The 13,510-nt window shown below is 42.1% G+C and overlaps 1 protein-coding gene across 2 annotated transcripts in view; it reads left to right on the plus strand.

Moving 5' to 3' along the window:
* Positions 1-13,510, plus strand: part of NEK6 (NIMA related kinase 6) — a 98,149-nt gene that overhangs the window by 23,961 nt on the left and 60,678 nt on the right. For both annotated transcript variants that reach the window (XM_083597393.1, XM_083597392.1), the window contains exon 2: positions 12,879-13,000. In XM_083597393.1, the coding sequence (XP_083453519.1) occupies positions 12,908-13,000 (93 nt within the window). In that variant the 5' untranslated portion in view covers positions 12,879-12,907. The remainder of the gene's footprint in view (positions 1-12,878; positions 13,001-13,510) is intronic.

The following is a 13,510-nucleotide window of genomic DNA, read 5'->3' on the forward strand; positions in this document are numbered from 1 at the left end:
TACTGGTCTGGAGAGGTCTTAAAGAACTGTGAAATTGCTGATCTTGTAACAAAATAAACAAACGGGCAATGTCCCTAAGTTCAGCTTCCATACACAAAGATGGACAATGTAACAGCAGTTTGTTTAGAGCAGGGATGTCCAACTCCAAAGAGATTGCGATATACTCCCACTATAAACACACTGGCAGTGATCTACCCATTGGATTGACCAAAGTTGTTGAGCTTTTTTAGGGGAGGAAGACCAACAGTACAGTTGTTGAGCTTCTTCTGGGGACACTTCATCAAAGTTGCAGTCTGCTGGTTGGACATCTCTGGTTTACAGGAAACCAGGAAATTACAGGACTATTAAGATCTGTTGTGGGAAAACTGGTGGGAAGCATTATTAAAGACAGAAATGCCAATAATATAGAGAAAGTGTTTCTGAAGCAGAACCAGCATGCCTTCTGCAAGCCTAAGTCCTGTCTGATTAACCTAGTAAGAGTTACTTGAGATGGGGTGATCCAGCTTTCAGTAATGTGGCTTATCAAAAATTCCCAAGTAAACTTAGCAGTAATGGGATAAGACAACAGGTCCATCGTAGGTCAGGAATTGGTTAAGGAACAGGAAACAGATTTTACAAAGAAGAGAGGTAAGAAGTCCCTCCCCACCAAGTATCATCAAGTCAAGGACAAATAGACTGAAAAACAGTTTCTACCCGAGAGCTGTGGCCCTTTTGAATGCTGTAACTCGATAGTGTGACTTGGGAGATTGATGGGTGGGGGTGTGGGTGTGGCTGGAATGTGGTTTGTGGGTTGTTGTTGTTGTTTTGCTTTTGTTGTTTTTAAGGGATGGCATCCAATTTCGTTGCACTTGTGCAATGTTGCACGTGTGTAATGACAATAAAGAATCTATCTATCTATCTATCTATCTATCATTATTGGGACCTGTGCTCCTAAATGCAGGTGAGCACTGAGGTGGCAGCTCGCTGATGATACAAAGCATAGGAAGAAGATAAAGTGATTGTGATGAACTCTATAAACTGGGTGAATTGGCATTAAAATTATTTTTATCGTCATTCTTATTATTACTATTATAATCATCATCATTTAGTTATTAATCGCCTTCTAAACCACAATGCCAAGACAATATAAGATATATAAAATAATTAGAAACGGGTAAAAAAAAAAAACAACAGATACAGTGGAACCTCGGGTTACGTACCTTCCTCCTTACGAACGCTTCGGGTAACAAGCTCTGCTAATCCGGAAGTAGATGCTCCTGGTTGTGAACTTTGACCTAGGATGCGAGTGGAAGTTGTGTGCCGGCAGCAGCGGGAGGCCCCATTAGCGAAAGTGCGCCTCATGTTAAGAACGGTTGCGGGTTAAGAACGGACCTACGGAATGAATTAAGTTCGTAACCGGAGGTACCACTGTACGTTTAAAACAAGACTAGAACCCCAACAAGTGGGCACCCATTTGTCCAGCTGGGAAAACCTGTTTGAACAAAAAAGTCTTTGACTGTTTCTGAAAAGTGCTCATAGTGGGCTGTTGTATCTCAACAGGAATGCTATTCCACAGGGTAAGGGCAGCCACACTAAAGCCCCGCTCCAGATTACTGTAGAGTGGGCTTCTGAGGTCTTTGGAGAAGCTCTCTCACAGACTGCAGTGATCCACTTCGTTCTCCCAATTTCTGCATTTCCCCTCACATTATGAGTAATGGGCTTAGGCCACTGATTTGGATTTTGATATGCAACACTGGAAGATGCTTTAGCAAGTTGCATTGGTAAAAATGAAGCAAATCTCATTCTCCTATGCAAATAGGCAGGTAATAGGGGAATGTGTTTGTGCATAGGAGCACAGAAGCAGTGAATTTATACACAAATTTCTGTTATTGATTAAACCTTGTTCCCTCTCTATCCTCCTGTTTTTTAGTATTCCAGAAATTATGCGCAATTTATTTCCCCCAACATTCTGAACTATGCACCTTTTTCAACTGGGAAATCTCAGGTGGTGAATAGCTTTGGGGGTGCTTCATTTTGGTTTTTAAATTCAGTGTTTTTAGAGCTAGAAAATTTTGCCTTTTAGATTACCTGAAATGTTTAAGATTTGGCATTACTACTGCTCAGTGGCATTGTGAGCAACAGAGAGGGTTGAGTGCTAGCCATATGGAAAACAGCTGGATATACACAGCAAGAGGATAGGTGTGTTGGCATAGGGAAACAGACATGTGGGCACAATTCTTGCTGCTGTGCTTTCTTCTGCTTGGGAAGTATTCCTTGCTACTCAAGCTGTTTGTTCATCAGGGAGAATAATTTGGCCTGTGGATGTGATCTAGGCATCCAAAGCTACATGCTTATACCTTATTAAGCTGATCACAGCTGTTATCGAGGCTGATTTGGAAAGGGAGTGCGCATTGGGCATCTATCAGGGTGCATCAGTTATGAGCAGAGGCTGCTGTTACTGAAGTTACTTTCCTTAATAGGTATCCTGTAACTAATGATATTGGGCTTTGCTACCAAGTGCCTTGGGCATTTTTGCCTTCTAAAGTGCACCTGTCAGATTTCTGCAGGGGGTGGTGTAAGCTTTGGTTTCCCTTGGTTGCAGGAATATTTGCTGGAATATCGCTTTTAGAAGAAGTGTATGTATGTGTGAGTAAGTGACGGTCAGAGTTCAGGGAGAGATTCCAAAATTGTATTTGCATATTGTGAAATGGAGTACCATTCAGATTGAGGGATTCATTTTAAGTGATCAAACCCTTCGTCTCCCACATGTTGGGGATTGTATAGGCCTTAATACAGTGAGCCAGTATGTTTTATGGGCAGTTCTTTGTTGTGGCGGTGGTTGTTGTTATTACAAATGTTTTCCCCTGCTGGTTTAGGAGCAAGTAAATTCCAGGCCAGAAACTTGCCTGCAGCTATGTTGGAAAGGAGAACAAGAACATCTAATCCTGGAAACGAAAAATGTTCAGTGTATTTTTCTTTGAGATAATATTGCTAAGTGCTCAGCTGAAGGAAAATGTGATAGTTTTACTTCATTTAGAATAAAATACAGTATAAATTGGCTGATGGCTTGATTTATGCATAAAAGTAATCTGATGGATGAGCAGGGTTAGAAAAATCCCTGGTGCCGCGTCACTAAGACACTTAATAATAATTCTGACAATGGAACATGTCAAAGAGCATGGACTTGTGAGATTTTATTTATTTATTTTAAAATGTTTCTAAACTACTTGATATGTAAAAAATCTTTACATGGTATATAAGCAGTGCAAACATAAAAGCAGTAAAACAGTATCATGTAAACCAGAGATAAAAATGGCACCAGGACTAGTTTTATAAAACAAGGAAAGCCTGTGCAAAAATATGTCTTAGCAAGATCTCTGAAGCAAGTATATGATGATGGTCAGATAATTGACCTATGGTCAAAGGAATGGCATTTCAAGGGGCTATAGTAGAAAATTCCCATTTTGGGATTGCTGCCAAATGATATTTTGTATGGTGCCAGGAGTAAAATTTCCTCAGGTGACCAAAGTGTTGTTATGGGACCATACAGGGGCTGGTGGTCCTTCAGGAAACCTGATCCCAAGTTGTTGTACAAGGCTTTATATGTAAGTAACACGAACTCGAATATACTTTCATAGCTATTATGCAGCTAGTGTAGTTCCCTCAGCTTTGTTGTTGTTGTTGTTTAGTTGTTTAGTCGTGTCCGCCTCTTCGTGACCCCATGGACCAGAGCACGCCAGGCCCTCCTGTCTTCCACTGCCTCCTGCAGTTTGGTCAAACTCATGCTGGTAGCTTCAAGAACACTGTCCCACCACCTCGTCCTCTGTCGTCCCCTTCTCCTTGTGCCCTCCATCTTTCCCAACATCAGGGTCTTTTCCAGGGAGTCTTCTCTTCTCATGAGGTGGCCAAAGTCTTGGAGCCTCAGCTTCAGGATCTGTCCTTCCAGTGAGCACTCAGGGCTGATTTCCTTCACAATGGAGAGGTTTGATCTTCTTGCAGTCCATGGGACTCTCAAGAGTCTCCTCCAACACCATAATTCAAAAGCATCAATTCTTCGGCAATCAGCCTTCTTTATGGTAGTTCTCTCAGCACAGGTACTTAATTCAGCAACCCGCTGGTAGCATTCTGTACCAATTGCAGCTTCTGGAGCAATCTTGAGGGAAGCTCCACACAGAACTTGTTACAGTAGTTCAATACAGGAAAGAGCCAGTCCTCATCAGAGTTACTCATACATAAATCCATTAGTGCCAGTAGCCCTTACAGTTTTCTGTGACTAAGTATAACAAAATTCGTGCCTTGTGATGCAGTGTAATAGAGTAATGTTGCTTGGATATGCTTTGTTGGTGTACCTTTGGGTGTATTTCTGCAAAATTGTAGCCATTATGGGGGTTAAATTAGTGGATTGAGTTTTGTGTTGTGCAGCTCAGCAGTTCTGATTATGGCCATACAATTTTAACTTCTGGTTGTACAGTGTTGGGAGCTGCATTATTAATTGTGTCATAGTAGAACCCCTATAGGGACGCAGGTGGCGCTGTGGTCTAAACCACAGAGCCTAGGGCTTGCCGATCGGAAGGTTGGCGGTTCGAATCCCCGCGACAGGGTGAGATCCTGTTCCTCGGTCCCTGCTCCTGCCCACCTAGCAGTTCGAAAGCACACCAAAAAGTTCAAGTAGATAAATAGGTATTGCTCCAGCGGGAAGGTAAATGGCATTTCCGTGCACTGCTCTGGTTCGCCAGAAGTGGCTTAGTCATGCTGGCCACATGACCCAGAAGCTATATACCAGCTCCCTTGGCCCATAGAGCAAGATGAATGTGCAACCGCAGAGTCGTCCGCAACTGGACTTAACGGTCAGGGGTACCTTTACCTTTAGAACCCCTGTAATTTTCTTCATAGCATTGAACAGGGTTGCTTCTGCCAAATACTGCTGGTGTACAAACAGGTGGATATATGTTTTTTTATGTGTCTGGTAGGGTGTGAAGATGCAAGCATAAAAATCCAGCCTCTGTATTGAGTAGGGTTTATAGGCCCACTTTCCCTCTTACATCAATGATAGCAAGCAGAAAACTTTCCTTTGAGTTGCTCCATAATTCATTTCACTCATCAACTTGATTTAACAGCCATCAAAGGCTTTATTTGCAGTTACAAATGAAAGAAGTCAGATTTGGAATTCTGAATTTGGAACTATATCACTATGCTTATTTACTGTCAATAACTAAATATTGAAAACCTGGTCTTAATTTTCTGACATGGGCAACCCTAGAATACACACATATAGCACCTTTGGTTGGTTGGATAATACAGTACTAGGATTAAAATATTCAAAACCCCAGATGATTCTGGAAGCAGTTGTTAGACAATAATAGTTATTAGACAACATATTCCATATCCTTCTAATTGAATTAGTTAATTAGAAGGATATGGAATAGGTTGTCTAATAAAAACCAATTTGATGCATTCTCACATGCCAAAATTACTTTGTGGGGAAACCCCAATCTAAAAATTGGCTGAAAGCAAGTACATTGACTTTGAAACAATGGATCAATAAGGAAGATTAATTTTATACCTGTGCTGTTTTAAGACAAAAATATCATCTTATCAGCTGTGGCCCAATGGCAATATCTTCAGTTACAACGTCTCCTAACATGTATGTTTGGGCCAGCAGCCTTTCAGCTTCCAAGGCACCTAAGATACTGGAGCAATTGAACAATTTGTTTGAAACTAAAAAAACCAGTGATTACTTTTTATAGATATTTATTAAGAATAAATAAGTTCAATATGCAGACTTTAATAAATAATTGGAATAAAGAATTGGAACTTTCAGTATTACCCAGACAGTTGAAAATGTTTTACCCGTGATACCAAAGGTATCAGTGAACTTTACATTAAGACTTACACAACAAAAAATAATATCCAGAATTTATTGGACTCCTTTATGTTTGTATATTGAATCCCCATGACGGGGTGAGCTCCCGTTGCTTGGTCCCTGCTCCTGCCAACCTAGCAGTTCGAAAGCACGTCAAAGTGCAAGTAGATAAATAGGTACCGCTCCGGGGGGAAGGTAAACGGCGTTTCTGTGCGCTGCTCTGGTTCGCCAGAAGAAGCTTAGTCATGCTGGCCACATGACCCAGAAGCTGTATGCCAGCTCCCTCAGCCAATAAAGCGAGATGAGCGCCACAACCCCAGAGTCGGCCACGACTGGACCTAATGGTCAGGGGTCCCTTTACCTTTACCTTTATGTTTGTATAAAAAGGGCTATGTTGGAGGTGTAGCAAGGACAGTGCCTCTTTGAAATATACATGTGTACAATGTTCTTTACTTGTTAAGTTTTGGAAGAAAGTGCTGGACTGTGTGACTACAGAAAAAGTTAAAACTTTCATCGAAGAATATTCTTTTTAATTATATACCCATTGTATGGAAGTTCTATGCGTCCTTATGGTGGCCTAGAGACTGATACTGATGAATTGGAAGAATAAAGATATGATGCCCTTTAATCAATGGGTTGACAATATGACAACACTTGCAACTCATGAATGGACTGCTTATAGCTGTAGACTTTGCTTGGATAAATATGACATTTGGAATGAGTTTATACAGAATGTAGTAGGCTATTAATACCTACATATATGTTAGGATAATAACATATATTTATATAATAATGTATTTGAGTATATACATTGTATTTTTGTATTTGTTTCTACACATTTTCTCTCTTTATTTCCTTATTTTTCTCTTTTTTCTTTTTGACTGAAATTCTTTCAATAAAAGAGTAATACTAAAAAAATAATATTTTTTAAATTAGACAGTCAGTTAAGCCAGAACTGCTTCACCTTAGAATTTCTGGAAATGTCACCCTTAAAGAATAGTGCCGGAAGCTTTCCCCTTTGCACCATTTGCATTTATTAGCAGTGGCGATTAGAACATACTATCTTGTTAACCAGCCTGCCTTTTCAGAAACTACACTTACTACTCTATGATAAAATCCCCCAGGACCTATCTCAGAGCTTTCCAAACTGTGTGTCACGACACATTAGTGCAGGGGTAGGCAACCTAGGGCCCATAGGCCACAAGTGGCCCACGGGGGTCGTTTAACTGGCCCACGAGCAACCCCCCGAACTGAGCCACTCGCTTGGCAAGTCCCCGTGTGCTGCGCTAAACCAGCGCAGTACGGGGACTCGCTTCCACAGTGCCGGAAATTGCATCTACGCAGGCACCGGAAATCATGTCAACGCAGACGCCAGAGATCACGGGCGCACAGGTGATCCGGCCCATGGAGGGATCTCCGCTGGAGTGAACCATCCCAGGAGAGGTACACCTCAGCCGATCCCTGCATTAGTGTGTCGGCTGCAGTGTGTAGGTGTGTCATGTGAATGCTCCCAGCACTCCTCCTGGAGATGGAAAGGGGTTAGTTTCACCGTCGGTTTGCTAGTAAAACTGAATTACTATGTCGTGAAGTGATGTATGTCTAAAAAAGCATGTAACCAACATGAAAAGTTTGGATAGCTCTGGCCTGTCTCTTTTCAAGTTTCTTGGAAATAACAAAGGAAATACTCTGGCTTTGCAATCAAGTCTGCAGTTATTTCTAACCTATTAGCAATCATAATAACCCACCTTGCTGTATGTACAAAGTTTAATCATTGAGTTGCGTCCAGCGTCCTGAATTAAAAGCAAAATATATTCTACTTTACCAAAGGCTTCAAGCACAGCTTCCACCACTGTGTCCTGGAACTGGTCCAGGGCTTTCACAGTCTCTCCTGATTTAGATGTTATGGAGGAATAGAGTTGAGTGTTAATAGCATACTGATGGAATTTTGCCCCCAAACACCCAAAGAATGCTCCCAGCAGCTTCTTATAGATACTAAACAGCATTGAGGATAAAATAGTGTTCTGTGGCAACCCATAGTGTAATTGCCAGGTAACAGATGCTACGCTCTCCCAAGGCTACCCTCTAGTCCTATTGACAGGACTGGGGCCACTGTAACATGGGGTCCCCAATTCCCATTCCAGAGAGCTGGTCCAGGAGGATGCCATGATCATCAAAAGCAGCGACGAACAGGAGCAATGTCACACTCCCCTTTGTCCTGCTTACTGTAAAGGTCATCCATCAAAGTGACTTGTCGCATGGCCAGCCCTTAACCCAGATTGGAATGAATCTAAATAATCTAGATACGTGGGTTATAATCAGATCTCTACAGTGGTGAAACATCTGCTTTGAATGCCAAAGACCCCTGGTAGGGTTGGGAAAAGGCTCAATCCTGAATCCCGGAAGAGTCACTGCTGATCAGTGTAGACAATACTTATCTAATGAATGGCAGTAGTGGACCAGTGGTCTGCCTCTGTATAAGTCAGCTTTCTATAGTGTGTCTACTCTAAAAGTAAAGATAGTGCAGTCTATTGATTCTCTGGCTGAGGGTAGGGTAGTTTTTTCACCAGCAGAAGTAGGTATCGGCCTGCAACTTGCTGCCTTGCCTCTCGTGAGTTTTGCTCTGATCTACCTATAGCATGTTTTCCCAGCATCCCAGAATAGCTGCTAGTTTTGAGCAGGACAGTGTGTCCCTTGGGTGTCAGCAAGAATCAGTGTTGGTATCATGTGAGCTGACACATATCACTTTTCAAAACTGATATTTTGTCGTTACTCCTTCCAAAGCTTTGCAAGCAAAGATGCTTTGAAACAAGTAGCCAAACTGAATTACTTGTGGCAGCTGTACTGTCCTGAGCTGCTAATGGCTGTCTCTTATCTTTCATAGGAAGCAAGCACACCTTGTCTTCCCTGCAGCACCCAAAGAATCATGAGCCTACCAGAAGCATGTGTGCTCTCCATGTGTGTGTTGCTGACAGACTGAGCTTCACAGTTTCAGAAAGGAGCCTGTTTCTGTTTGGGATAACTCATGGCTCAGTGCTTGTGAGGAAGTCACCTTAAACTAGAACAGCAGGAATGTGCCATTTGGAATTCTTGTACTTTAATTCTTGTGCTTTAGTATGAAATTTATACCGTTCACAAATAAAAAGCCAAGGGTTAATTCTGACAAATATTAAAACATCCCTGTGCAATTTGTATAGCTTTTATGAAATGTTCTATATCAGAAATCCCATTCATGGTGCTCTTTGAGAAGTGTGTTTTTCAAAGGAGGACTGTCTAGTTGTATGCAGAAAACCCACAAACTGCTGCAATACCTAAAACAGTGTGGATGGTGATAAAATGCTGACACCTCCAAAGAACTGAGAAATACCACAAACATCCTTGCAAATTAGATATGGCTGTTGATTTCTCAGTTTCTTCAATTCAGCCAGTCACCTGCTTCCTTTCCGTCTCCTGTGTACTTTCAGAGCTGTGAATTTCAGTCACATGGTACTAATTCATTGTCTGGTAATCTCTAGCCCTTTACTTCAGATTTAACCAAACAATTGTAACAGGACCGGATTTTACCCCTACCCATTCCCAGCAATTGCAGTGTTTACCAAATTCTCTTTTACATATTGACTCAGTTTCTAAAACGGGGAGCAGAAGTGTTTTTTTGAGAAATGCTACCCTGTAAATGTGATGTCATTTCTAGTGAATGAGTAAGACAAGAAGTTAGTGAAACTGATAGCTGTTCATATTGTTGTCTAGTGGGAGAAGTTGCAGCTTGATTGCTTTGTAGGCTGGAGTTCTGTGCTTCTTGTCTGTGGGTTTTGTGTTCCTTTTCACTCCTTTTATTCCCCCCCCCCTTGGAATAAATTTTATTGGTGCTGATAGAGAAAAATACAAAACTTAATATGAAATATTCTCCCTTTTTTGATCTAAATACAATAAGAACATAAAGAGAAGGAGGGGGGAGTAAAGGAATAAAGAAAATGAAAGAGAAAAAAAGAAATAGAAATAGAAAAGAGGTTAGCTGAGAGAGAAAGAGAAAAAAAATTCAGAAGGTAAGGGACTTCCGATTCTTCATCTGTCCGCTATAAACAACGTTCATTTCATCCACTCCAATATAAGATCCAACAAAGCAGCTAGATTTCTCCACAAACCTTCCCCTCTGCAGGGAGGTAGAGCTGATTTGGATGGCCCACCCCCGCCACTTAACAGAGCCAAATGGTTTCCAGAGAGTGGTAGGGGATGTTTTATCCCATGTTGATGTCCTTTCAGCTGATTCCCTGGAACGCAGAGTTAACCAGGGCTATCACTGTCTGGCTCCAAAGCGCCCTCTCCAGTTGCATGGAGCGCAGGTGGCCCCATAGTTTTCCATGAAGCTGAGGGCAATGAAACAATTGCAAAGTTGGCTAGAGCGCCAGGGTGAAAAACTTGTTCTGAACCGAACACGGGTTAGAGCTCAATGTTGAGCCTACCAAGTGGCGATAGCTATGGGGAAGAGGACCTTCTTCACCACCTGTATTTCATCTGTGGAAAACGGTACCAGGAGACTCTTTCAGGTGGTTTGTAGTCTAACAGAACCACTTTTGCCATCACTCTAGTTGCAGTGTGTAGTGTTTTCCAAGCAGGCATTCTGATTGTCTTCTCTCTAGTCACCCAGCTGTGGACTCTGGACTGCCTTTGAGTTTTATCAACACAAATCTGCTTGGATTTTTTTTTGGAGGAACTTCAGAAATGGTATTAGTGCTCTAGTCTCTGCTTTAAAAACAAACAAAACTATTGTGGCTGTGGAACCTCAACTTGGCAGCTATCCTAAAAAATTGCAGTTCTGTGTTTATCCTTAAAGTCCCGCAAAACTTGGTTCTTGCTACAAACAGCTAACATGGCTCTTTCCCTCTAGAATGTCTCCCTCTCTGTTGTTGTTGTTGTTGTTGTTGTTGTTGTTGTTGTTGTTGTTGTTGTTGTTGTTGTTGTTATACAGTATAAAACATCCAAATCCATAATCCAAAAAGTGACCAGCATAAAGCTAAAAATACTATAAGAAAAATAAAATGGCACAATTTTTTGCAGTCCATGTTGAAACCAAAGCCTAAAGGCAGCAGAGAAGAGATGGTTTTTGAAGCCTACAGTCCAGGGATGGGGCTGTAGAATGATACCCCACAATTAATTTAAATTCTTTCTTTTAGTTAGCTTTTGTCATACACTGTATGAAGTCAAATATTTAACGTCAGTGCTTTACAGACTTGTTCCTGGGGAGCATTACTAAGTGTCCCTAATGTTACTGCTGCTTCCCTCTTGATCCTGACTGCCTCTGGAGACTTTTATTTCTAGAAAGGAATTTACAGAAGCCTGGGGAATATTTCCCACTGCTGGGAAGCTGTAGATGCTTCTCTGGGATTTGGGGTCATATCTTCCAGCTGCCTCGGCAGTGTACTTTGGAAGTGTCATGGTTGGATCTTTGCACCGACTGATAAGGGGAAGTGTTTTCATGGTGCAGTGAAGTTCCCCTGGCAGTGGCATGCGCATGACAGGGTAGTGGCAAGTGGGAAGAATCCAAGTTGACATAAGCATTGTAGCTAGAATGTGTCGTGTTGCAAGTTAGTTTTATGAAGGACTTGCAATTACAAGCATCTGTGAGCAACTCATGTTTAACATCAGTCATAACACAACTCTGTCTGGGTTGCGTCATTCTGGTACCACAGAATTGTCACAGGTTTGCTCACAGCTAAAGTTGGCAGTATTACTTTCTTCTTCTTTGAGCCAGAAGAGGATAACATGGACCACATCTGCTATTATATTTCATGAATGTAACCATAGAAGAGGATCCAGTCATTGTAGCCTAATCTCCATATGCTTAGACTGTCACATGGGGTTTTTTTAATGGTCAAAAAAGTAATGTTTGGTGTTCTTTCATTTTCTGCATTATCTCCTCAGACAGGAATTCGCATTTGCCTTCATTGACAGCTGTAACCATTATATATAAGCAGTTGCACTTAAATAAGGGTTTTGTGGAATAATTAAAAATGGCAAACTTTTGCTTCTGTGACATTCAGAAGAATGTGCAAGTTTGTATTGAAATATTAGATGCTTGCTATGCCTTGCTTCTCTCTTGCTGTGCTTGGAATATAGTGAGTGTCCTCAACCTCTCATGTCCTTATGTGGGCAAGGTGGAAGGTCCTGGGTCAGTATTCTGTGAAAATGTGTGACAAACTGGTACTTATCTTTCTAGGGTCTCCCTTCCCTCTTGTGATGGTAAAAGCGGCTCAGTCCCCATATATCCTTTGGGGATAAATACGCTTCAGGATAAGTATTTTTGGGTTGCGCCCCACAGCAACCCGGAAGTAACGGAGCGCATTACTTCCGGGTTTCGCCGCTTGTGCATGCGCAGATGGTCAAAATGACGTCACGCGCATGCATGGAAGCGGCGAAACGCGACCCGCGCACAGACGCGCAGTCGCATCTTACGTTCTGTTCAGGATACGAATGGGGCTCTGGAACGGATCCCATTCGCATCCCGAGGTACCATTTTACTGCACACCTGCGTGGCTGTGCTCACACAGAGGATCCCAGGAAACATGGAGCCTGGGTGCTAGCAGCAGCTATAAGCAGTGAAGGACAAAAGGGAGAGAATGGCAGTGAGAGAGGAAGAGGCAGACGTTTCTGCTAGCTTCTTTATCAAGAATATGTTACAGATAGGTAGCCGTGTTGGTCTGCCATAGTCAAGACAAAAAAATTTTTTTCCTTCCAGTAGCACCTTAAAGACCACTAATACTAATACCAAGAACTAACTTAGTTGGTCTTTAAGGTGCTACTGGAAGGAAAAATTTTTTTTTCGTCTTGATCAAGAATATGGTCCTTGTGGGATGTAGAGCTTGTGATACTGGTCAGATAATTGCCTGTGATGGGGGGACAGGGAAGAACTCCTGTTCAAATGTGAAGTTGTATGTATATCACCAGAGAATAGTGACATTTACTGGTTCTTCCTGCTAATCCGCTTGAGTTCAGCCATGTAGGTGCCTTTTGCTTTGACACAGGTGTGTTCTTGTTTCCACAGAGCTTAAAGGCAAAGTCTGGAATGTTACTATGGAAGGACAACACAGTCATCCTCATCATCTGGGGGACCAGAACAGCCCGCTCTGCAAAGTGGCAAGCCAGGAATACCAGCATGATGCACAAGTAAGCAGCCGTTTTCTTTCTCATGGTCCTCTGCTTCAAATATTTAACAACTCTTAAAATCAATAATTATTATCAAAATTTAGGATGCCATTAGCATTACAAAATCTATTTGTGGAAAAACAGGGAAGTTCCTGACCAGAATGCTTGAAGCAAGTGTTCCTCCCACATCATACCAGCTAATCTTTTTCTTTATGTGACTGTGGACTCACTGTAGTGTAGTGGTTAGAATCACAAAACTGGGTCACCCAGTCCAACCGCCTGCAATGCAGGAATCTCAGCTAAAGCATCCAGGACAGGTGGCCACCCAACCTCTGGTTAAAAACCTCCAGTGAAGGAGAGGCCACGTCTCCTGAGGAAATCTGTTCCCCTATGGAACAACTCTTCTGTCAGAAAATTCTTCCTGATGTTTAGTCGGAATCTCCTTTCTTGTAACTTGAAGGCATTGGTTCAAGTCCTGCCCTCCAGAGCAGGAGAAAACAAGCTTGTTGGTCTTGGATTGGGGAAACCCAT

This window comes from Podarcis filfolensis (genome assembly GCF_964270895.1).
Source record: "Podarcis filfolensis genome assembly, chromosome: Z".
In the NCBI taxonomy this organism is placed as follows: Eukaryota; Metazoa; Chordata; class Lepidosauria; order Squamata; family Lacertidae; genus Podarcis; species Podarcis filfolensis.